Source organism: Pezoporus wallicus, unplaced genomic scaffold, assembly GCF_028554395.1.
Source record: "Pezoporus wallicus isolate ANWC-B61680 ecotype Strahan unplaced genomic scaffold, APGP_CSIRO_Pwel_v1 contig_5935, whole genome shotgun sequence".
Lineage (NCBI taxonomy): Eukaryota > Metazoa > Chordata > Aves > Psittaciformes > Psittacidae > Pezoporus > Pezoporus wallicus.
This window is the reverse complement of record NW_026637215.1, coordinates 2,807,248-2,831,730: the sequence shown is the minus strand read 5'-3', so window position 1 is coordinate 2,831,730 and position 24,483 is coordinate 2,807,248. Positions and strand designations below refer to the sequence as shown.

The following is a 24,483-nucleotide window of genomic DNA, read 5'->3' as shown; positions in this document are numbered from 1 at the left end:
CCTCCTTCATGCCTTCCATCTGAGGCATGGAAAGGTTAAGGGAGTTGCTGAGGGGTCACAAATACCATCTGAAGCAATGCTAGCGATATAGTCTCATATAACACCAGTTTCTAACCAGATTGTAATAATGGCCTTCATTGCTTTACCAGTGAGGTCCAGGGCCATCCTGATTTGGAACTGTTAACAGGATTTTGTTTTGGTTTTTGATCAAAATGAGCTAACATCAGGGTAGTGCATGACTGGAGCACCTCCCGTATGAAGATAGGCTGAGAAAGTTGGGGCTGTTCAGCCTGGAGAAGAGAAGGTTGCGTGGAGACCTCATAGCAGCCTTCCAGTATCTGAAGGGGGGCTATAGGGATGCTGGGGAGGGACTCTTCATTAGGGACTGTAGTGACAGGACAAGGGGTAATGGGTTAAAACTGAAACAGGGGAAGTTTAGGTTGGATATAAGGAGGAAGTTCTTTACTGTAAGGGTGGTGAGGCACTGGAATGGGTTGCCCAGGGAAGTTGTGAATGCTCCTTCCCTGGCAGTGTTCAAGACCAGGTTGGACGAGGCCTTGGGTGAGATGGTTTAGCGTAAGGTGTCCCTGCCCATGGCAGGGGGGTTGGAACTTGATGATCTTAAGGTCCTTTCCCACCCTAACTGTTCTATGATTCTGTGATGTAGTAAAGTAATCTTATTTTTAGTGGTTGGTAAATTAATCCACATACAAAGTGTTGCAGGCTGACAACTCTAGAAAATTGGTGCTTCTCTTTATCATAGGGAAAGTTTACAATGACAGTTGTGTGCATTTTGTAATTATCTATTCAGCTTCCCTATTAGCTATAGTTGCTGATGTTTTTAATCAACTTGGTCTCCTGTTATGATAGCAGTTATTGATACGTATCAGTTAAGCAGGCCTCTTTTTTTCTTTTTTTTATGTGATTATAAAGTACTCATGAAGCCTAGAATTCTGGGGCCGTGTTCAGACACACACATCTCTGCCTTAGCGAAGAGACACAGACATCCAAGTGAAATTTTTGTCACTTCTACTGTAGATAGTATGCCTGAAAACAGGGTACAGAGAAGAGATGGAAGTAGTTGCCTGACTATGGGTCTTTGAACATGGCCTGGATGAGAGGCAATGTCCATACTTCACTGCCCAGTCCAGGATACCTGAAAAATTCTGATTTCTTACACCACACTAAATTTGATGTCATTTGTTAACTAATCATTTGTAGTGCTATTGGCAAATCCTTTTTTCGATGCATTCTAAACACAGCCCTTTTGTACTCTTGCCCAGCATTTCTAGGAGGGTGTACAAAAGAGCTATGCAGTGAATGAGAAGCCAGGCTGGTGGGTCTCTGAAAGGATGTGGCTGTACTGCATATCCCAGAGCAGCAGCTTAATGCACGTGACACATGCATCAGGTATATCCAGTATGTCTGCAGAGCCCTGCACGCCTGCTTAGGGACATGGCAGTGGGGACAGATGTGCAGCAACTCTGATGCATATAAAAAATACCAGTTTCTCTGTAAATGCTGCACAGTGGAAGAAGGGTTGCTTCTCTCTTGAGTGTGTTTGAGCAAAACGTGATTGAGTTGTGCTACGCAAGCGTGGCTAAGGCCATCATTTTCAGAACTGGTGGGACTTACTGGCAGGAAGGATCGCTTCACAGCCAGCATATACCAAGCATGGACTTTGTATCACACGGGCACAAGAAGTGTGAGTGAGATGGATATGGACAGAGATGTACTGCTGAAGACTTCAGGGCTGTATCTGGGAAAATTAGAAAATAAATCCTAAGCCCATTCAGAGAAGCAAGCAGAAAACCTTTTTATTGGTGTGCTTTTTTTTTCCCCTCTTACCAGAAAACACTTCCTGAAGAACTGAAACATCAGTCCAAGCTCAATTTTTTTTCCAGGCATTCCAGGATTTCTTTTTTTTTTTTTTTTTTTCCCCCAGATATCCAGAAGTTTGTTGTGGGGCTTTTTGTTGGGTTTTGGGTGTAGGTTTGTTTTTTTTTGCTTGTTCATTTTGTTTTGTTTTGTTTCTGTTGTTTTTTTAAATCAAAGCATAATCCACGCTAATGCAAGGACAGGAACTGTGGATTTTGAATAATGGGGAAAGGGAAATAATCTAGGATATAATGGAAGCCTGATTCAGAAATAAACAGGGAGTAGGAAGTTAGTGCTGGAGAGCACTTCCCAATGCTTCAGGAAAGTTAAACACTTCAGGTGAAGCATAACTCAGAGTAACTCTTCTCTGTTGTGAAGTAGTGTAACAGGAGTTAGATATCTAACTACTTTCACAGCCTCCTCCTGAAGTAGCCTCCATGTTTTATATTTTCTCATTTTCACTCCTTTTCTCTTTCTGAGTTTTCAGGCATTAACCTCTCCCCTGGGTTCTTCATTTGCTTGTTTTGTTTTCTTGTTCCCCCCTCTGGGATTTTTATGGGAACCTGGCAGCCAGTGCATGAGAGGGTTACAGTAGAAAGAGCTTAACAAGTTGGTCCTGATTTTAATTCTGTGAAGGAAGGTGTTCAAAGGGCAGCCCTGGTCAGCAGTAATAGGAGTTATTTATATAACACCACCCCCCACCAAACATTAACAAAGCTAGTCATATTCATGTGAGGGCAGAGGCAGTGACTCAGGAGGTTAACTGGTGTTACCACTTAGCCCTTACATTTTGTATGTAATACGGTGTATCTTGGCATGAATCCCTTCTGCTATGATCTTAATTCATCTGTACCAGCAGCCATTTTTTAAACTCTCATGCTTTTCATCCCTGGTCTGTTTCACAGAATCACAGAATGGTTGAGGTTGGAAGGTACCAGTGGGGGTCATAAAGTCCAACCTCCCTGCTCAAGCAGGGTCACATCAGGCACATTGCTCACAATTGTGTCCAGCTGGCTTTTGAGTATCTCTGGGGAAGGAGACTCCATGATCTCTCTGGGCAACCTATTCCAGTGCTCAAAGTACAGAAGTTCAGGTGGAACCTTGTGTGTTTTAGTTTATACCCCTTGCCTCTTGTTGCTTGGCATCACCAAAAAGAGTCTGGCCAAATCTCTTACTTTACAGAAGTAAGGTTGTGAGTCTTCACGGAACTTCCTTGAGTTCATGTCTTCAGTGGTTAAATGCTGAGAGGAACTTGGGGAACTGTAGTTCTGATTAGGAGGCTTTCCCCCCCCCCCCCCCCCCCCCCCCCCCCCCATGAACTTGTTTCTTGCTACAATTAGATAAAGTTGTACTTTAACATAATTTAAAGTGTTGTTGGTGCTTTCTCTCCCTCTTCCCCACCCTTTTGCTCTTTCCCACTAGTAAGGCTTAAGGATATTGGTCTGCATGAAGACAGAGCTGCAGGCTCTTGGGGAAGCAAATGGCTCACCCTCCCCACTCATTCACAGTGCCTTGCTGCTTCCCATGTTTCCTCATCTCAGCTGAGTATCTCTTAAAAATCTTGAAAATAACATCTAACAAGTTAGGAAACACTGATCCAGTAACTAAAAAGCAGGTCACCTCTTAGAATTGTGTGTAAGTCCCATGAAAGCCATTTTCTACACTTAACAGCTTTATTAGTCTTTTATTTGTGCTACAGAGGCATTGTTTCCCTAAGTAAGAATTGATTCTAGCCTGAAACAGAGTTGTGCATGCAGTCACTGCTGTGATTAGGCAAGTATTTCCTCTGTGTGGCTGGCATTTACAGATGAACAAAACCTGCACAATGCAAATGATGCCATCAGTGTCCTTAAATTCTGTGCATTCAGCAGGGAATATCATGCAGACCTTAAACTGGAGAAGTGCTTGTAACAGCTTTTGTTCTGTTGTCTCATTTTCTTTCTGAGATAATGCAAGTTGTTATGCATTTAAGGTATGTTTTGGAGAGGCTGTATTTTGAAGTGTGAAACCTGTAGCTTGTCTTGGGCTTGGCAAAGCAAAGCAGTAGTCCAAAATAAATAGGACATGAGATTAATTGTCTCTACTGTAAAAACTGATTTGCAAAGATCTCTTCTGTAATTCTAACTAGTATTACTGTGTACTAGGTAGGCCGTTGTAAACTAATATGAATACAAATTTGTTAATAGAGCAGATTTTATTACAGGTGAAGAAACTGGTTTATGCAAGGATTTTGGTTTGAAGTTTTTCAGAAGAGCATAGTGTTGGCTCAGCAGGTTTACCGAGCCACTCAAAGTAGTTAAATAGAGATATCTAACTCCTGTTACACTACTTCACAATTAAGCTCTTACTTTTGTCAGTTTTTATATTTCCTGCATGTATCATGTGATGAAAAATGTTGAAGTGAAAACTGAGGGTTTGGGAATGTAACGCAAGCAAGGATTTCTTTTTTTAAAAGAGCAAAAAAAAACCAATGTCAGAAACTAGTACTCTGCATTCCCGTTTGTTTCCACAGCCTTCAGAAGTTAGCAGGCTAGGATGGACAGACCCAGTGATAGGGCAGACAACGGCTGTACAAGTTCTCACCTAGTCAATACATACTTCCTGAACCTTTCAAAACACCAGAGAATTTGGAGGACTGAATGCTGCAGATGGAAAGCTGTGAAGCATAGCTGACTGACAACCTCACTCCTGACAAGTGTAGACACAGCTCCTGCTGGCTTTGCAAAGTTGAATTAGGTCCAGAGTGTTGGTGTAAGGGTGTAGTAGCACTAGCATAGACCTGCCTTGCTTAAGGTTAGGCTGTAAGACAGTGCTAAAGTTTGTCTAGCTTAAATAACTGTGGGGAAATGTGTACCAGTTAAGCGCCCTTAGAACAGTTCCATATTTTTTATGATTGTTAAATGTTTATAGTATGAATACTTCCTGTACGAAGTACCTGGTGTGCTTAATCACAAAACAGTAGAAGGAAAAGGGGGCACTAATTTAAACTAGTTAAAAAGAAGTACTTAATACAGATTCTATTCCTTGCCTCAGTAAAATAGCATGGGGCAGATGGTATCAGTTGGTCTGGTAGGGATTAGACCAATCTGTGATGACAGATCCATAAGCTAATTGGAACAGTTAGCATAACAGTAGTAGATGTTGTGGGAATATGAGGGGAACAAATAATAGAAAGCAGGCTGAATGTGTGCTTTCCTCTCAACAACTTTTTTTGCTGGTGTTGGAGGTCAAATACTGAGCTGGATGGACCAGTGGTCTGACTAATAATGTATTTCTAGTGTTCTGAAACTTTGCTATCTCGTGATTTTTAATTGAAAACAGCAAGTTCCTGTTATTACTGAAGTCAGCAAGTTGATCCTAACCAAACAATGTGAAAGAAGGAGTTTCTTGTTATGATAATCACTATCTCTTACAGTCCTAGCAAGACCAAATGTTGGGGTGTAGGAACAGTAAGGAGAATAAGACAATGAGAGGTGTGGATAAGAGGGGAGAAACAGGAGCAGAAGGGGAATGAGAGAAAGGAGAAAGCTGGAGCAGCAGGATGCTAAAGCAGAGTATTATGAACACAAGAAATGATTTCCAGAAAGCAGAGAGATGGGGAATTCCTTCTGATCACTAGTGAGAAGGCTTGCTTGCACTTTCTAAGGCTGGATTTGTACCCTCAAAATGCTATGCATTTAGAAGCCTGGCAGTTTTCCCTCAAAAGCTATAAACTTCCGAAGGGGTGTGTGTGTGTTCTTCTCTTAAGCTTCCTCCTTAAATGAAACTGAAAATGATCAATTAGTATAAAAGCAAATCTTAAGGTTTTGGGAGTGTCCAACTCAAGATTAATGTTTTTAATTGGTAGAATTTTGTGTTGATATACTGGGTAATGACCTACAAAAGAGCCAGCATAAACCAACACTTGCATTGTTTGACTTACTTTTCCTACCCCTTTAGGAGCAATTTTCCTTGTGCAAGTTTTAGCAAATAAATCCACGCATGCTTATTGCTTCTTTCATGCTTGTATGCTTATTACTGTTAATTAAGCAGTACATGTCTCAGATCCAAAGGGAAACCAGATTCTAATGTGCCTGACTAATTTCTCCTCTCTGAACAAAAAGGGAAAACATCAAACCTATGTTTGAGGTTGTCTTATGTTCTGGAAGGCTAATGCTTCTACCACTGCACCTTTAGGTAAATACCCTTAGACAGACATCCACTACTTACTAATTTTTTCAGTAATTGGTTACGGGAGGGGAAAAAATACATTCTCTTGTGCATAGAGAGAATTTCTTGATGTGTAACAGGGCTTTTATTATCTGTAAGATGGATTGAAGCAGGTCTTAAGACATGAAAAGATTTGTCTTTTTTCTCAGAACATGGGTTACTTAAAATAGGGATACAGAAAAACTGAGCTAAGGAGCAATCAGAATGAAAGGATCTCTTTTAATCCAGTATTTCCTTGGTATCTATGAGACATACTAAATTTTTTCTTTACTCATGGATATATGTGCGTGCATGTGCAGCTTCTCTGGTACTGATGGATCAGAGTAAACAATGATATAAGCCAGGTAATAAACAGGTTAGCAGTTGGGGTAACTCACACTCATGCATGTCTACATGAACTGAGAGGGAAGTAAGAAAGTTTCTACCTCTGAAACTTAGTAACTAGTGGTCAATTGTTGATGTCAGTGGTTAAGAATAAACAGCTTGTTACTGTGTGTGTGCAAGTTTTTTCCCCCCTTTGGAAAACATTTGTGGGAACAACATAAACTCAGGTAGGATCCCAAACTCAATGTTTATAGTAATCACAATGCTGTTTATAATCATCACAGTAGTAATGATCATGCTCTACTTAATTGCATACATAATCCAATGGTAACATTTTAATTTTCAATATTAAAGCTATTCAGATATGTTTTAATATCAGTCTAGATGCATATCACCCAACTTTCCTGAAAAGTGAATAAGCTGAATTCTTCATAATCTCATAAACTGCATGAATACTACCATTATATTAACATCTAGTTTTCAGGAAGAATAGCACCTTTCTTTGTGTGCTTGTAAAGCTCAGCACTGGAAGTACTTTAATACAAGCCACAGAATAGAAACATTTGTTCAAATGTTTTGAAGTATATAGTATTGATTCTTTTTCTTTACTGGCTTTGTCTGTTAAAGATCATATTGTAGCCCATGTGCTGTTATCTGTTCCTAATAATAATTTCTAGAGCCAGGAGGGATGCAAAGATCTGAAAGGCAGGACACACCAGTCATTTTGGTTCTGAAGAGGGAGAAATTCACAGACTGTGATGCTGTATTAGAGAATGCAATGTGAACTAAACCTGGGGATCAGAGTCCACAACAGAAAGTCCCAGATTTAGCTCTTGGTTAAAATTTGTCTCCTATGTCAGTTTGCAGGCAGTCATCCCTAAGGGTGAACTCATGAATGCAGAGTTCTGAAAATCATAAGCCTACTGGAAAACAGACTTCAGTAATCCTGCTGTTTAAAGTGATGAATTTTAACTGGAACATAGAAATGCACTGCATTTCTTCCAGAAGATGAGATTGTAGTGATGTGACTGTAATATAATAGAGAAATGTGACTCTTCCCTGACTTGTCAACTCACTCAGTTTTCCCATCTACAGATTAATAAGGAGTACCACAGGGGAGTTGTGTTTTTGGTTTTCTCTCTGCCTTTTCACGTTTGGAAGCAAGTACTTTGTGTTTGTTTACAAACAGCTGAATTTACTTTTAGGTTGTTTCATAAAAAAAGATAAATCTAACTTGGCTCCTACATTCAGTGAAGCACAAGAAGTTTATCACCTGGCAAACACTGCAGTGCTTAAAATAGTCTTTCCTTCCTGATACTGAACCAAATATTTCTCTATTTAAAATTATTTAGTCCTATTTTCTTTAGAGACATCTTGTTGGCAGCTGTTACATTGAGAATGGGAAGCATTGAATACTTTGCAGTTGATCTATGGTAAAATTTACAAACCAAATAACTTCTGGTTACAATGAAGTAATCTCAGTAATGTAAGATGACCTTTCTAGGTGTAAAGCAATTTAAGCACAAGTCACCTGTAATTTTACAAGACAAAATGCGAAGATGAAGATTTTAGGTAATAAATTTTTAGATAGTATCAGTGACTCATAGAGAAACTGATTATAAAGTCTGCAAAAGGAGCTGCAACCCTTGCAATAATTCTGTGTAAATCACAGGGTTGATCAGTGTGAGAAAGAGATGATTAGGCTCAAAGTCTTCAGTTCAGAACAAAGAAAACTTGGGATGTGACAGAGGCTAAAGAGCTATTAGTGAGATCAAGTTAAAACCTAAGGTTCAGCACCTCTTCTAATACAAGAACTTTGGAGATATTGCATAAGCCTAACAGAGTGAGGATGTGCACTTGATGCAATACATGGTAGACTTCTGAAGCTTGTTTCCAAAGGATACTAAAGGTCTACTTGTGCTGCAAGAGTGAAGTGGTATATGAAATAGAAATATGCTGAGGACTGCTAAGCATAGGGAGCCACATCTGACTTGGAAGGTTCCCCGAGTTGAAAATAGCCACAATTTGGAAGAGCATTTGGAGCAAGTGCTGTATATTTGTAATCTGTACCTTGCCCTTCCTGTTTCTTACAGTCTTATGTGGCAATGTTGAAGACAGAAGGCTAGTCCATCTTTCAGTCTGCCTTTATTGAACTAATCTCAATTTTGTATGTTAAAACCTGGTTTAAGAAGAATATTTTTTTTAAATAGAGTTTGAATATCATTTTGTTTGTTTTGCCCTGCAGAACCAACATGTTTGGACATTTGAACCACAGTAAACACAATACAGCTTAAAGCAGGAGTCAGATAGCTGGGTTGTAGCCTTCTGTCTTCAATGGACAGATTCGGTGATCAAGAATGTGGGCGCTGTGGATAAGCAGGGGATACTTCCAATGCCCCTGGCAGGTACACAGCAGAATTTTTCACTGATCTGGTGAACATACTTAAGTGATGGACTTAAGTCACTTCATTGTAGAAGTGACCCTGCTCCATTTACATCTGTATTGAGAATCCTGTGGAAACAAAGTGTGTAAACACAGGCAGCAGAGAATTTGCCCTTGAGTGTTTCCCAAAATGGCAAGTGGGCATATTACTCAGGGTGTTCAGAAAGCACATGGATGCAGGTCTAGGTTGGGAAGCAGCACAACTTTGTCTCCATGGTTCATGCTTTTGGGGCTAATTAGGGACAGGAACTGAATGACAGGGTTGATTTGTAGACAGAAAAAGGGTTGAGCAAGGTAACTAGGAAATGCTAGCTTAGGCAGGTCTCTGTGGTAGTAACACAGAGGATAAACTCAACTTTGGCCTTAGCTTGGCAGTGGATAGCACTGCTGCACTGACTTAGTTGTTAAGGATAGATGAGTATTAATTTTTTTACCACTGACTTGACTCTTGCAGAAACCCTTGATTTAAAAAAATAGCATATTACTGTGATATTCTGGGGGCTCCTACTCTTATTGAAGCAAAGATTATTGACTCAGTTTCCAGCTGGACTGGACTCTCAACTGGAGTGCATAGGGATACTGGTGGGACAGTACTTTTGTAGTACTTCCCCCTTTGAAACTCCTTAACCTGATTGAGATGCTCAGGCATGTCAGAAGCAGGCTTTATTTTTATTTTCTTGGCTGAAGTTAGTGGCTTGTGTTTCGAAGAACTGTTCTGGAGCTTGGGATTGCAATTATTTTCAATCATCTTTTGGTTAAATCATTGCTATTAAATAAAGTATTATTCTTAAGGAGAAAACATTCAACTGGCTTGGAGTAATCCTGCTAGACAGTGCATTTATTTATTTCAGTGTAAATCTGTTGCTGCTAGGCTTTGGTTTTTTTTCCTAAAGAAACAGGAGGAGGAGGTGTACATAAATAAAAATTTTATTCTGAACTAATTTTTTTTTTAATCGCATAAAACATTTGATCCTCTTGACTACAAAATTTCATAATAGAAGTATCAATATTAAAGATAACATGAAACGTGAAAGTATTTGTTGCACTTTAGATGGAAGCTTCTCTTTGCATGATATGTCAGTTTTCTTGTTTCGTGGCTAAAGCTATCATGTTGTAGCTGGATGTGATGTAGCTGCAATGTGGCCATAAGTGATGGTAAGTCTCACTATCTCAATCTGTTACTCATATTTGTTCTGCACTTTGAATTTCCACAGGCCCTTTCACTTCTCCCTAGCTCTGTTTGCTGCTCAGGATGGAAGCCTGAATGCAAGCTGAATTAGGTGCAGTCCCTTGAAACCACAGGCTTCTCTGTAGGAGAAACTGTCAAGGAGGAGTCCTCAGGACTTGCCCTTTGTATTTCATTTCCTACAAGCCTTAAAATTCTCCATCGCCTTAAAATTCTCCATCACCTTAAAATTCTCCATCACCTTAAAACAATGTGTGACCATTTGTACAAAAGAACTAAATCACCAGAGCCTAGTGTGTGACAGGAAGACCACTGCCATGTCTCCACTTCCTTCAGGAGCTAGGAATGTACTTATGGTGCAATACATCATGACTTTTTTCACTAAAGAAACGCTACAGTTTAGAGTATTATTTCCAGGCCTTCTGTCTGGTTTCTGGACTTTTCTCCCTGTTTTTCTAAAAGTATGTGTTAATTTCTTTTAAACACAGTGGTTTTAACTGAGTTGAGAACGTTATTTAGTATAATCTTTTTCTTATGTCTTTGAGACATTAGAAAGTGACTTTCTTTGGGGCTGGATGACTTGTGAGTCCAAGGTATGGTTTGCAGTTGGGATTCTCTTTTTTTATCTTCCTTCTTGAGAGTCTGCTTCGGTTTCTTATGCAAAAACTTTATATTTCATTTTTACTGTAGATATTGAGCCTGAAAAAAGTATTTTCAGAGGCTCTATAGAAAGGCAGAACACAGTGCAATAATCTCACGCACACTAGTGTAACTGTATGCATGTATAAAGGAGTAGTGGAAGTACAAAGGGAAAAAGGAACTGAAGGTGGTAGGAATTGGTAAATCTGTTGAAGTAGCACTGCATATGTGACCACTTTGCTTGTAAATTAGTGCTGCTTTAACTTACATTTATTTTGGTCTGTGTGTGAAAAGAACCCAAAGATGAGAAAGTCACAGAAGTAGTCAATATTTAGTCAATAAATGACTAAAATACTGTGTTGGATATTGAAGAAAAATTGCCTCCTTTGCTTCTGAAATGTCATCTGTGGGGTTATGTCAGATTACTGCAGTTGTTACAAAACTGTGTATATGTTTTCAAGACAAGTTTGTGAGGTGTTTTTTTTCCTTATAATGAAAAAGGATCTAGTGTTCCAGCAAAAATAAAATGGGACAAATGTCCATCAGTTTTTGTAACATATGGCAGCAAAATGGTCATTCATGTACAGCAGATAGTTAAAAAAACATTCCTTTTTATCATGCCACATTTGAATTGAACATCCTCAGATGTGTTACAAATGCATTGTTGGAAATGAGGGGTGACTGGCTGACAATTTTCTTCCAGTCATGGTTAATTTTTCCTAGTGAATGTGACTGAAAGCCTTCCAGGTATTGCGCAGCATCACGATTTTGTTGTTCCTCAACAAAAAAATAGCACTTCTACCTTGCTGGAGGTTTCAGACAATTATGCAGCCATACAAACTGCTTATCTACAGGCTCCACAGAATGTGCTGAAATTGTAATGACACATAATAAAAGACAAATTCTGCCACCTCAATGGTATTACCAAGCACTTTTTCTCCAGGTAAGTTTACCACCTCCTAAGACATTTAGTGCTCAGACTGGCCAGAAAACCAAATCATATAGGTTACAGCAGAATCCCTTGTGTTGTGTCATTGTAGCTTCTATACAGCTTGGGCCTTAGTCTTTCCTCCCATTTGCCTTAGACTTCCAAACAGTTTGTAGATACTTTATAAGTGACTTAACTGTTCTCTTAAAAAAAAAACAACAACAAAAAAAAAACAAAAAAAACCCCAGTGATTTAATGAATATATATAAGGTTCTGTTAATGACATTTGTTTGAATTTGTAAAACTCACCTGTATGAAAAGTGTGGCTGTAAAAGCAAAATCCTTTTCTGGTGAAACTATTTTAAAAAGAAAATAAGGTAGGATAGTTCTAAAAATAGTGCTGGTTTTACAAGCATATATTTAATGTTTTATCATGTCCATACAACAGTTACAGTGTGACTTATAACACAGGCTTGTGTTTCCTGATTGATAACACCTCTCTTACAAATTCTAGTATTCAATATGTCATTATAATGCAATTGGATAGATTACAATGATAATCAAACTAATACTTTGTCAAAGCAAAATGGAGGCTCTAAGCATTCAAAGGATGAAATAATTAGGGCCCAAAGATATCCTTGATCAGTTTGAGAACTCTTCCTGTAGTTTTGTGATCTGCTTCAGTATCTGTGTGTTATGAATCAGATTTGGGACAGTGGCACAAGAAATACTTAGAAGCAGATGATGCACGTATAAAACTTGACATTGTAAAGATTAAGAAAAGGAGCAAGTTTGTTGGCCAGTGGGTTGATCAGTGACCTTCTGAAGTAAGCTTTTGGTTTCTTTTCCCAGGTTTGATGTTGACTAACTTCGTTATGTTTTGAATTTCAGCTTTGTAAAGTGCTTTCAGACTTAGTAGTAAGTTGTTATTTGTGGTTGCATCCATTACAAGGGAGGTACTTCCCAAACATTTGAGAAATTTGCAATTCAAGTGATAAAGGAAGGAAACAGGAAAAAAAGAAATTATTAAGCCAGATCTGAGTAATACAAGTAACACACCAAGAAAAGGTCTTTAAGAGGAATGGGGCTTGCTGGTGAGACAAGGGTAACTAACTGCATAGGTGTGGAGTAAGAAAGTGAATATGAGAGCATGGAGATGAAAGGGCAATATGCGAGGTTTCCTCACTGAAGGTGCTGGTATCAGCTTTGCTTCGTGTGTAGCCAAACACATCTATGTTTCAGCTCTGTACTGACTCAGAAGACAAGGGGAATCCCATTTGTGTCATCTTTCTTTCCCTCCTTCTTCCATGACTGATGAACAGGCTGAAGTGGTGTCTGGTGCTCCTGCCCTTCACAGGGCCCTGCAATCTGAATTGGTGGTGAGTACTGCAGGGAATCTGGGGGCGGGGAGGGATGGTGCCATTGTGTACATCTACAGCTTTGGTAGGAATGGATTGTTCATGGCAAGTCACTCTGTCTAGAGGTGAGAACACAGGGCTTGCTCACCAAACAGTTCTGTAAGGCAGTATGTGACCTGTAATTATGTTCCTATGCTGTTCTATTAATTTACACTCCTCCACTGCTTCACTGGCATTCAAGCAGATCCATACTAGGAGACAAATTTACCAGCAGTACTACAGAACAAAGGCCAAGTTTGAAGTAAGTGTTCGGAGGTTTTTATCACACCTGTTGGAATTGCAAGTCAGGAAAAAAAAAGAGCATGCATTCAAACCATTAACGTGTTACACCAGATCTAGATTCATTAATAAAACACAAGCTGCTTGAAGACCAAATCTTTGCAGTTTTCCTGGTTTGATTTACCTGTGTGTGAGGTTTATCCCTTTACCTCTCTTCTAAAACAGCTTCCCATTGAGTGAAATTCCCTGTATAATCATAGTTCTAATAAAACCTCCCGTTGCCAGTAACAGCTATGTTTTGCATCTAACAAATTTACTATATTGCCTTAAGTTTATATGTGTATGTATGTGCCATTTGCAAATAAAATCTTGATGTTAGTGTGTTCATCAGCTTTGTTTCTTAGGAAAGGTGAAGAAAATTGTGTATTTGGATGTTGCATTTCATAGGAGTGCAACTGATGTACTAGAAATTTCAAATATTTTGCCTTAAATTTTGGTTTCCTTTGTGAGGATAAACTCCTGTCTCTAATTGTAAAAGGTATTATCTGGCTCTGTCTCTCAACATCACACTTGTTCTGACATGGAAGGGCAGATGTCTGTCCTCGCGTTCGCAGGCATGTATTAGAGGAGGGACAGCAATGTTCCTAACGACGAACTTCTCACGTATGTTGTTACCTAGTGAAAAGCACAAGGCATGTGACAGCTGACACCGTGCTGCAGGGAAAAGAAGGCACGTGGAAAAATGATTCCAAGATACCCCTCTCCAAGCGTGCAATAGTTGTGCTGTAGTTGGGGTTGAGAATGTAAGAAAGGCGTTACATGAGACCTGTGTCTCACAGGGCCGGTGTTCTGGCTCAGCAGCACGGGTGCTCACAGGCTGGGCTGTGTGAGGAGCTGCTTCTCCTATCCCTGCTCCTTTCCTGCTACCCCAGCACTGATCACTGGTGCTGTGTGCCTGCATGTCCACGGACATGCTATCACCAATTTGTTTAATCTAGTGGAAACAATGTGCTCCCATCTTCTCCTGTGGCAACAAGTTCCAGGAATGTTACCTGTTTTGTAAAGTAACTGCTAATTTCCCCCTACCTTGAATGGATGCCTCCCACTTCCCTTTCAAGGGTTTGGTGAGTTTGATGGTTACCTTCTTTGTTCCCTCCACGGTAGGTATAAAACAGAAACCTCGCTATTGCCTCAGCAGCGCTTGGTTCAGCTGGTAGGTGGCTGCATTCTTCGGTGTGCAGAGGCCCTTTAAATATCGTTCTAGATATTTCTTCCCCTGCTGTAGTTGGTAAAACGGGAATAAACCCCCCGCTGTCATAAGTACAAGGCAGCCATGAAAACGCTCCAATAGCCGCAGGAACCCAGCGCAGCCATGGCACCAGGAACTGGTGCCCGGAGGCCATTAGGGTTCGGTTGCGTTCCCTGTCCCCCGGGAAACAGTCAATACCCCGCGGCGTGCTCATCCCCCCATCCCCGGCGGTGCGTGCTGGAGCGGGGCCGAGGCCGCCCTTCCCCTCCTCCCCCCGGCGCGCTGTTCGTTCCCCCGTTGCAGTTTGTTTTCCCGTTGCCGTTCCTCTCCAGCTCCCTTCCGCCCCCCCCCCCCCCCCCCCCCCAGCGGGGAAAGGGCTTTCCTCTCCAGTCCGAAGCGATCACTGAACGACTTCTCCGTAGTAAATTAGAAACAGGGGCGAGCGCCAGGAACGCCTCTAACTTTTCCGTGGTGACTTTGTAGGAGAAAGGGCCGGGAGAGGCCAACCCCAGCCCCCCCCCCCCCCCCATCGGTGCCCCGAGGCGGGCAGCAGCGGTCCTCTCACCCCCGTAAGCAAAGCGCGGACGGCTCCGAGCTCGCCAGCAGAAAAGTTCGCTTTATTTCCAAGGGAGGCGCAGAGTTCCCCCCTGCTTACACACACACCTTTATAAAATTAGCCAGCCCCCCTGACGAAAATGCAAAGGGGTGACTGAGAAATAAACTTCTCCCGCTCCCCCGAGAGGTTTCACGGCGAGTAAGTAGACCCCCCCCAACCCCCAAAACCGGCCAGGGGAAGATGCAGTAGCCCGGCCCGACAGCGCCCGGCAACGGGGCTCAGGCGATCCTGCTGCAGAACTCGTCGAAGTCCCTCTCCATGAAGAGCTCGCTCTCGATCACATCGTCCTCGGAGGGGAAGTACTGCTGGCTCTCCTCCTGCAGCGGGCCCGCGGCCACACAGCTCCCGGTGGGGCACTGGGCGGACGGGCGGGAGGCGGGCCTCGCCTCCCCAGTGCACTCCATCAGCGCCCCGCGGGCGTTCTCCAGCACCCCCAGATAGGAGTCCATGTCCAGCGGGTCCATCTCGCAGTCCGACCCACCGCTCTCGGTACCCACCGAGTCCGAGCGCAGGTGCATGAGCTGGTACTTCTCCCGCATCAGGAACTGGTTGGTGTTGCGGGGCGCCCGCATGCCCGGCGCCCGCCTGCCCAAGACGTTGACGGGCCTCAGGGAGAGCAGCACCCGCGGCCGCTGGCAGCGGCGGAAGGCGCGGCAGTGCTGCTGCAGCTGCTGCTGGTGCTGCCAGTGCTGGTAGTGGCTGTGCGTGCGGCTGCCCAGCAGCTTCCGCGACACGCCGGGGTGTCTCCCGCGCCGCCCAGGCGGCCATCGCGACCGGCTGCCGCCCCGCCGGGGCTCGCCGCCCTTCAGCGGCTGCGGGGAGCCTCCTCCTGGCACCCCCTCGCCGCGGGCGCGCTCCCAGGGCGGCCGCCGCGCCCCGCCGCACACCACCAGCTCCGCGCGTCGCAGCATCGCGGCTCTCACATGCTCCGAGCCGCCGGGACAGCCTCGCCGAGCAGGTTCAGCGCCGTCGTCGCCCTTGTCCGCTTTCTCCCCCTTCTGCCCCCGGCTGAGCGGCCGGTTCCCAAGAGCCCTGCTGCGTCCCCGCTCACGGGGGCCTCCCGGGGCGCCTCTACCTCTTCACAATCCGCTCCGTTTTTTTCTTGAGCGGAGCCGGTTTACAGTGCATAGCCTGGCTGAAGGGCTGCGGGCTGAGGGGCAGCTTGAGCGGCTCCAAGCCGCTGCCGCGGAGAGATGGTCTCAGTACTCTCCGACCGGCCGGCACCGGGCTGTGTGCGCTCCGCCGGGGCACGGCGGTCCGAGGCGAGGCCCGGGGGGAGCGACAGCTGAGGGCGCGGGACACTGATCGAAACGCGACCACCACCCCTCGCCTAGCGGCGCGCACCCACACAGCCTACTTATATCCCCGGCGCGATCCAACTGCCCGGGAGGGGGGCGCGAGGGGAGAGAAGTACAGTCTCTGTTGAGCAAGCCAGTCCTCGCTAAACCTTGCCTGCCATGGCGGTGGGCACGAGCGCTCTGCGGCACGACGAGTGGCACCGGGCAGCGGGCTCGTGTCTCCCGGGTTAGTCCCGGGATCTTCCTCCCCCATCCGGCGTGTTTTGGTTTGGCTCAGTGCTGCGCGAGCGTTATTTTGTTCATCCCCTATTCACGAATGCTGTTTACGCTCAGTGCCACGCGCCAGCGCAGTTGTTCTCCCTTTCGCGTCAGTGGCGGTACGTAAAATGCGTAAGCCGCCCATGAGGTACGGTGTGGCGTAAGAGGCACGAGTAGAGTCGCTTCTTAACGGGGGTGTGAGGGGGGGCATGTGTGTGCCTGGTGTCGGTCGGCTGTGGTCCCGTGTGTTAGCACCTGATGCCCCACTTGCTCCGTATCTCCCGCCTAAGCGTGGCGCCACCTCCGTGGAACGGTGGTCTTCCCGATGGTAGCCCACAAAATGGTGCCCGGGCCTGAGGGAGCCTGGCCGCTCCTTCCCCCTCAGCGAGCGGGGAGGGGAGGACGCGCCCGGCGGGCTGCCTCACGCTTCAGGGGTTCCCTCCCATCTGACCCGCTCCGGCGGCGGAGCGGGAAGGATCCCTTGTCCGCCGCCGATTACCGGCACAAGCCCGCCTGAGGGACGGCGAGGCCGGTCCCCACCCGTGGCAGCCGCCGCGATAGAGGCGCTGAGGCCGGGCTGAAACGGAGAGAACGGTTAGGGTGCTAGGGGGTCTGAGGGCGCATTTAGCTAGAGGGGAGTTCCCTCTTGGGGCTTTAAGGGGGTTTGTGTCTCCCTTTAATCTTTCCAGATGCTCTTTCAAAAGTATTTTGTGAAAAATAGAGCAGAGACATGCGTTCATACAGTTCAGGGATTGTCCCAGTTACTTGTGCTAGGCCTTGATCCCTCTGTGTGCAGCTACTGCACTAACAAATCTGACCGTGACTTCCCTTTTTCCATATTCGCCCCTTCACGGTCAGTTTGTTTATGAAGAATGAGCTGAGTTGTGGCCCGAACAGTTTCAATTAAAGGCCATGCATAAGGACAGTAGACTTTGATGTACTGTAATAAAGTACATGAAAAAACTATTTACTAGTGCAAACTATTACAGGGGGGAACAGGATGGAAATCTGTGTGGCAACTGCAGAGTCAACGTTGTACACAATAGATTGTCAACATTTGTATTTTATTGCTTAAGAGTCCATATTTTTAAAGCAGTGTTTATGTTAAATTCCATTCAGAAATTATATGGTATTCAAACTCCTAAAGGCCTTATCACCTGTATGTTTTATAAATTAAAATCCAAAACTGAAGGACTTGGCACTGGAGCAAGCACAAGTCTAAAAACATGTAACCTCTGTGAAGTGAAGCAATGTGAAAGCAGGGGGAGGCTGCAGCACTTCCAGAGTTGATAAATTGTATGTTTCTAAAGGAATAGCGCACAAAGTGCTCTGAAGCTGTTGGTGACTTTTTTCAAGTAAACTTACAGTACAGGGCAGGGGTGCAGGGGGAGGGAGGGAAGTTCAAACTAAATTATCAGAAACTACTCTTAAATTAAATCCACAGCTTCCTGAAAGTAATTCTCATCTGTCTGCATAGTGGAGAGAGCTTTCTAGGTATAGAAAAGGTCCATAATGATGAGAAAAATCTTTGAATTATTTATTATTTTCTGCATTTTCTTCCTCTCCTACCTACCTATCTTCATTATTGAATGACACTTACTAGATTTAAAAAAACACCCAAACACACAACCCAAAAAACCTAAAATGTGACAGAATGACGGTGTATGATCCAAGTCCTCCTTCTGGTTCTGAGCTGTCACAGAATATTCTTCCTTTTCCATATATGCTTTTAGAAAGCAATATGGGTTAAACAGATTTCTGCCACCTCAGACCTCTCTCCTGGACATAGATCATCCTGGATCCACACTGGCAGGAGTCTGCATCCTGCTTATACTGGAGATCTTACGCTGACAATCACATCCCTCAGTCTGCCCCTGTCCTGTTGGTCAGTCCTGCTTTGTCTGGGCTCAGTTCACATGTTCTGTGTTATTTCTCAGTTTGATGCATGTCGAGTTACTCTTTTAGGTGTTGTAGAGTGATGCATGAAAATCTGTGTAGAAAACACTCATGTGCTGCTTTGTGCAGGTGAGAATTCTGCTGAACATGACTCCTGTGTCCGCAGACACTGCCCTGTTCAGACTGCTGAGTCCTGAAAATCAAAAGTGAAAGCTAGTTTTTATTGATCACTTAAATCTGTATTGGTATAGAAGTTTTAAGAGCAACTGAAAATCGTTACACAGAGGCAGCTGAGCTGCTGAGGGTGTTGTTGATCCCAGTGCTGTTCACCATGCTGTGTTTGGTTAGGGGCTCAGGTGTGCAGGCTGGGAAGAGAGCACATCTCACTTCATCACCTCCTGGGGCTCTCTCCCATTTTCCACTGGGAGCCTTAGCCACAGCTGCTTTCAGTGCATTCTCCAGGTGGAAGGAAACGTTTTGCCATTTCACAATGCTGTGGTTGCCAGCCAGCAATAATATTTTTTCAACTTCTTATGCTTCCTTTGACATATGGGAACCCATCTGCAAGTTTGGTTTTATTTTTCTACTTGGGAAAGAAGGGGACTTATGTTGTATTCACATCAGAAACAGTATCTCCAAATCTTTAAGAGGCAAGGTGATGCTTCTGAGGTATGTCCCATGGGACCCCCGTGGACACTGGTTATGGAGAGGACCCCAGCAAAGCTCCCTGGGATTTTGGTCTAAGCAGATGGTTGGTTGCATCATTGCGGGACAGGCTGTACGGAGGTGAGCGGTGGTGGTTGGACCGGCTTCGGTCCTGTCCCCTCCTGTCCTTGTGATTGCTCTCCTGAGCCTCCCGCACCTTCTTTCTGTCTATCGCCGGTCAAAGGCGTGCTAGTGAGGCTCGGGGGTCCGCTCACAGCTTTGAGGCCGGGGTGGCGTCGGCTACCGGGGGCGCTGCGGAGTTTTCGGAAGCGGTTCGTGCTGGCGCCGGTGCCGGGAGGCACCTTTTAGAGTGTCACAGAAAACAGGCGGCTCTTACGTGGCGTGCCGGTCCTGCTGGCTATATGGTCTGTGCAGATGGTTTGGGCTCTGGGTATGCTGCTGGTCCGCTCCTGCTCGGTGCAGCTGATGCTTCTCTTCTCGCCGCCCGGAGCTATGGAGCCCATTAACGGGGAAGCGGCCGGGCTGGCTGTCCCCCTCCTGGGTTTCGGGGTTAGCGTCTTTTCAGGTCTTCCAAAATGTGTGTTGTACTTGTAACGTTATGTTTGCATATAATGTATTTTACTCCCCTGGGTGCTCTTCAGATTTCCCCCCCACCCAGGAGTTTAGTGATTACTTAAAATAATTACTTACTAAAGGTTAACCAGCTTCCTTATTGCAGACTTCAGTACCAGTCGAGGTTTAATTTCCGTAGTTATTTGAACAAAGAATCTAAAATTCCTTGTGTAGAATGTCTTAAGCATTCCACTTCAGCATCCTTATAATAGAGGGGAAGTTTCCGAGGAAGGCACACTAGCTGTGATAGCTGTGATACTCTGTCTTCAGCAAATGTTGCTCCCCCACCCCGGGAGTCTTCTGGGAGCTGGAGAAAGTGCAGATGTTTTAAGTTTGTCGGTGACATGCTTAGGAAGCAGCTGTCAGATAAGGGCAGGGTTCTGCTGGCACACAGCAACAGCGCTCACTGAGTCAAATAACACTAGTTTCTATCTATTTTAAATACATAGTTCAAAGTTATTTCAAAATAACCTAGTTTTTTGTTGGTTTTTTTTGATGATGACGAATTCTACACTTTTAATCAAGGCAGTATGAAGGCAAAAGGAAGAATTGCTTAAGATGTAAGTCAGAGTAAAGTTGAGTTCTTGTGTAGTATTACATATATTTGGGTCTGAACATAGTATTTATGAATCTACTCACTGTTTCAGCAAGTTTTCAATCAGTGTTTCAGCATAAAAAGAAACCTTCTGTAGTGGGAGACAGATGGGCTATGGTCCATCTTTGATGTGATATGTTGAGATGGATTAATCTTGGTACACTTTCCCTAACCTGTCCTTGGGCTCATCTTGAGTAGAATGAATTTACCTGTTTAGAAACTTGAAGATATCATTTTATAGTTTCCCAGTTTAGTTTTCTAATTTGCTCACTTTGGCGTGTATTGTAAGAAAAATCTGTAATTCCTCAGTTTCATGACCCATCAAATAGAACAGTTGAAAATCAGGCCATTATCAGTCTGCTATGAATAGGGTGTAAATATAAATCTTCAATGTTACCATCAACCCCCAGATTCTGTGAAGAAAACCATGGTTCTTTCCTGAAGTAATTACGCTTACAAATTGCAGTACTGGGGAGGCTGGCCATGAGGGTGGCAGCTTTGTATCCTTCTGGTGGTTTATATGAAGTTGTGGTTAGAGTAGGGTGAGATGCCTCAGTTGGAGAGGTTTTAAAGCTAGGTGTGCATGATTTGTTTGGTTTTTTCCTCACCCATTCCCAGGCCTTCGATTAGTGTTGGAGTTTTATTCCATATAAGGCATAGATAAGGCATTAGCCCAAGGTTTTCAGAAGCAAACCTTTGTTTGCTTAGTGTTCTGTTCCCATCTATTATTCCTTATATTTTAAACTTGGTTGTTTCCATCAGTTCTAGAAAATGGATGTTTCTGATTATCAGATGTACAGCTTACAAGATTGTTACCCCAGAAATTGCCTTGTCTCAAAGCTCAGTACCTGAAAAGGCAGAGTCTGGTTCTGTGTGCATGTAAAACAGCATGTTGTGTAATGCTGGGGAGGGCATCTGTAGGTGGAGAAAGAAGTCTTCTCATTTCTGAAGGGAAGTTTGCGCTTAGGTCTCTTAGCTTAGTAGTTTGTGTAAGAAGGTGCCTGGAACAAGGATTAGAGACTGACCATAAACCCCTTGAAATTAGGAGATTGTTTGTACACTTTTAATTCATTCTGATTCTCTCTCTTTTCTGTTTTTCAGTTGACAAAATTAGCAATATCTTCAAATCCACTTTGTTTTAACCATCTGTCTGTATGTGATGTGTGTTAAATCCAACGAATTCCTAAAATACTGGTTCATTCATTGTGACATCCTAATTGATTAAAAAATATACTGATTTAAAAAAATAATCTTACTATTAAAATGGACATCTGAGTTTTCTGATTTTAATGCTTGTTAATTTTTTTTTCTTCTAGATAAGAAGCCCAGCCTAAGTTTGAGACTGCTGTGGTACAATCTACAGAATTTGACACCTTTCCTATTGAATGTTGTTATCTTTTAGAAAACGTGAGTGTACTTGAAAAAGTTCCCCAGTAGTGTGTTGTTTCAAACTTTAATATTTCTTTTCAGCAGAAACTGAATAGAGAAGCAGGAAGACAAACCCTGCTTGTGTTTACTAATGTGTGTCCCAAAGTGCTGCTTTATTAGATGCTTTTGTATAATGCCTTCTGTAACATCACTTGTGATATTTTCACTCGGTCTGTGTTCTAAGTAATGAGTTGGCCTTGATTTTTTTTTTTCTGATTTTTTTTTTTAAAGTACCTAGATTGCTTATAGATAGTAATGAACTATTTTTCTGTAGATATGTGGAGTTATTCATACCTTTGTCTATAGACTGATGATGCTTTTCTTGTACACAAAATTCTTTGCCTTTTTGCTCAGCTGAGGTTGAGCCTTAGACAGATTTTAGAAATGGTTTGTGTTTTAGGTCAATCCGTTTCAAATTCTGTTTTGTAACTTGAAAAAATTGACCTGTAGTGACTGTTACATATTAATTCTCATCAGTATTTTTTTTTATTTCCCTAATTCTGACATAATAAACTTATGTAATATTGATCAGATGGAGTATGAATTTGTGCCCTGTGGTTACTGGACACTGGTTGGTGCGTACAGTGCTTCAGTTGGTAGGAATGGGCCGAAAGTGATGCTGTGATTTACGCATGGAGCCTGTGATATGTGAGCAGCTTCCATAGCCTGGTCACAGTTACAGACCAAACCTGAAACCTCTGTCTAATTTATTAGATTACAGGGACTTGACAGCTGGGCCAGTTGCCAAAACTTTTGCAGTTACCATTACACTGCAAAGGCTGAGCTTGATAGAAGTAAAATGTGCAGATCCTCAAGTCAACTAGCTTGTAGGAAATAATGTTTAAGGCTGATTTTTTTGTATTATCTCCATTGTCTCTGTGATCTTGTAGCTGTGATCAAATTATTGAGAAATGGCATGGCCTCATTAGTGTTTTGAGATGTGAAGAAATCTTTTGTACTGAAGAAAAAGTTGTGTATGCAGTAATTTCCTCTCCATCTGTGGTGTCATGTGTGTACTAGGTTGTCCATTTCTCAATGAATTTCTTGTCTTACTTGATAATTTGGGTTTGTATGACAGATGATTCTCTCTGCTAATAAAAAGTATGAATGGTGGGATTTGTCTGTTGGTTTCATTTTGGGGCACACTTCATAAGTGTTCAAGTATTGAGGTAATGATTTCTCTGGTGTTTTGGTTTCCATTTAAGTACATGTTTTGGAACTTTAGCACTACCAAGCAGCCTGTCAACTGTAACTTGTATTTTCTTCATGCATTTGCATTTGTTGGTGCTTATGGTTACTATTTGAGAAAACTGAGTAAATCAGAAGACTCTGTTCATGTGCCATTAGTTGTAATTCTACAATGAAACCAAAACTTAAGGCTGTTCTATTGCTCAGCTCATTTTGGTGTAAGTGCCAAGGGGCAGCAGCAGTAAAGTTAGTGGTGGGCATGCCTGTTTCTTCTCTGCTGTCATCTATTACAACGTCCTTAAACAGTTTTCTTCTGTTATGGAACTCTGTCTTAAATATCTTTATTCTTATTTAGTGTTTGCTGTAGCATTTTTTTTAAATGTGACCCCTTTGAATCTTTTAGCAAGTCTGGAACAACAGGCAGCTCTATTGTGTGTTTCTAATGATGTTGAGAATTCTCTTCCTTATGTTGCTTATACATAATTTTGCTTGTAGTGATTTTCGTTGACTTACCCAGAATTGGGGAATGGCTTTAGGCTCTAGTAGCCAAAATCCATCAAATAAAAAAAGACCTTCAGGAAATGGCCAGCAAGAAGTTTAGTTCTGACGTACTTGTAAAACTGAAGAAAACACCCAGAAGAGGCCAGAAAGAGATTAGGAGTGTTGCCAGTTTTCTGGAAGTTAGAGATTTTCAAGACTCAGAGATGAGGCATTTGAGCTTTTTCCTCTTCTGTTTGAATTCTTCTCACGTGTTTATCTGTCGTGGCAATGCATTTCAAGTGTGCTGTCTGAAGTCTAGCTTATTTTAGGAGCATCTGAGAATGTTGGCTTGGCTAGATGGAAGAAACAAAAAAAGAAGTATAATAAAAAATGTATTGAATCAAACTCTTTGGGGGGAGAAAAATGGGATGTGGTTTGGTGATACAGGTTTGGAAGACAATAAACTGTGTTTGTCATTTTTTCTCACTTGTGTTCAATATGTATTTTCTTTTCTCTGCTTGGTTGTTGCTGGGAAAGAATGGTTCAACAAGTTCCAGAAAACATAAACTTTCCAAAAGAGGAAGAGAAGATACTGGAACTATGGAAAAATCTGAATTGTTTCCGGGAGTGCCTAAAGCAATCAAAGAACAGGCCTAGGTAAGAACCTGTTAGAAGCTGTAGCAGCTGTGTGTGACATTGCAAGGTTGGTTTAGCTGTAATTACTTTTTTATCGCCTCAGTTCTGTTAACAACAGCTGCTCCCTTTGCAGATAGCCTTGGCTAATGCTGCTGTCGCTGTGTCAGTGACCATTTGTGTTTCGCTTTGTGAAGTATCAACAGTTTTCAGGCAGTAGTAATAAAACTAATTTCCTATTTGGTGGGATTATAAGAAAAATCTGCAAGGGCAACTCTTTCCTGTATCTGCCGGTTGTGGAGCAGCACACTGGTATTTTC

The 24,483-nt window shown here is 43.0% G+C and overlaps 1 protein-coding gene and 1 non-coding gene across 9 annotated transcripts in view; both read left to right on the top strand.

Moving 5' to 3' along the window:
- The first annotated feature begins 21,750 nt into the window (after positions 1–21,750).
- The window catches only part of IARS1 (isoleucyl-tRNA synthetase 1), a 107,030-nt gene continuing 104,297 nt past the window's right edge, over positions 21,751–24,483 (top strand). For all 8 annotated transcript variants that reach the window (XM_057404249.1, XM_057404254.1, XM_057404253.1 and 5 more), the window contains exons 1-2: positions 21,751–21,841; positions 24,068–24,187. In XM_057404249.1, coding sequence (XP_057260232.1) covers positions 24,069–24,187 — 119 coding nt within the window. In that variant the 5' untranslated portion in view covers positions 21,751–21,841; position 24,068. The remainder of the gene's footprint in view (positions 21,842–24,067; positions 24,188–24,483) is intronic.
- LOC130596540 (small nucleolar RNA SNORA84) lies at positions 22,412–22,546 on the top strand. The gene has a single exon (XR_008971546.1). It is a non-coding gene; the product is annotated as a small nucleolar RNA SNORA84 (small nucleolar RNA).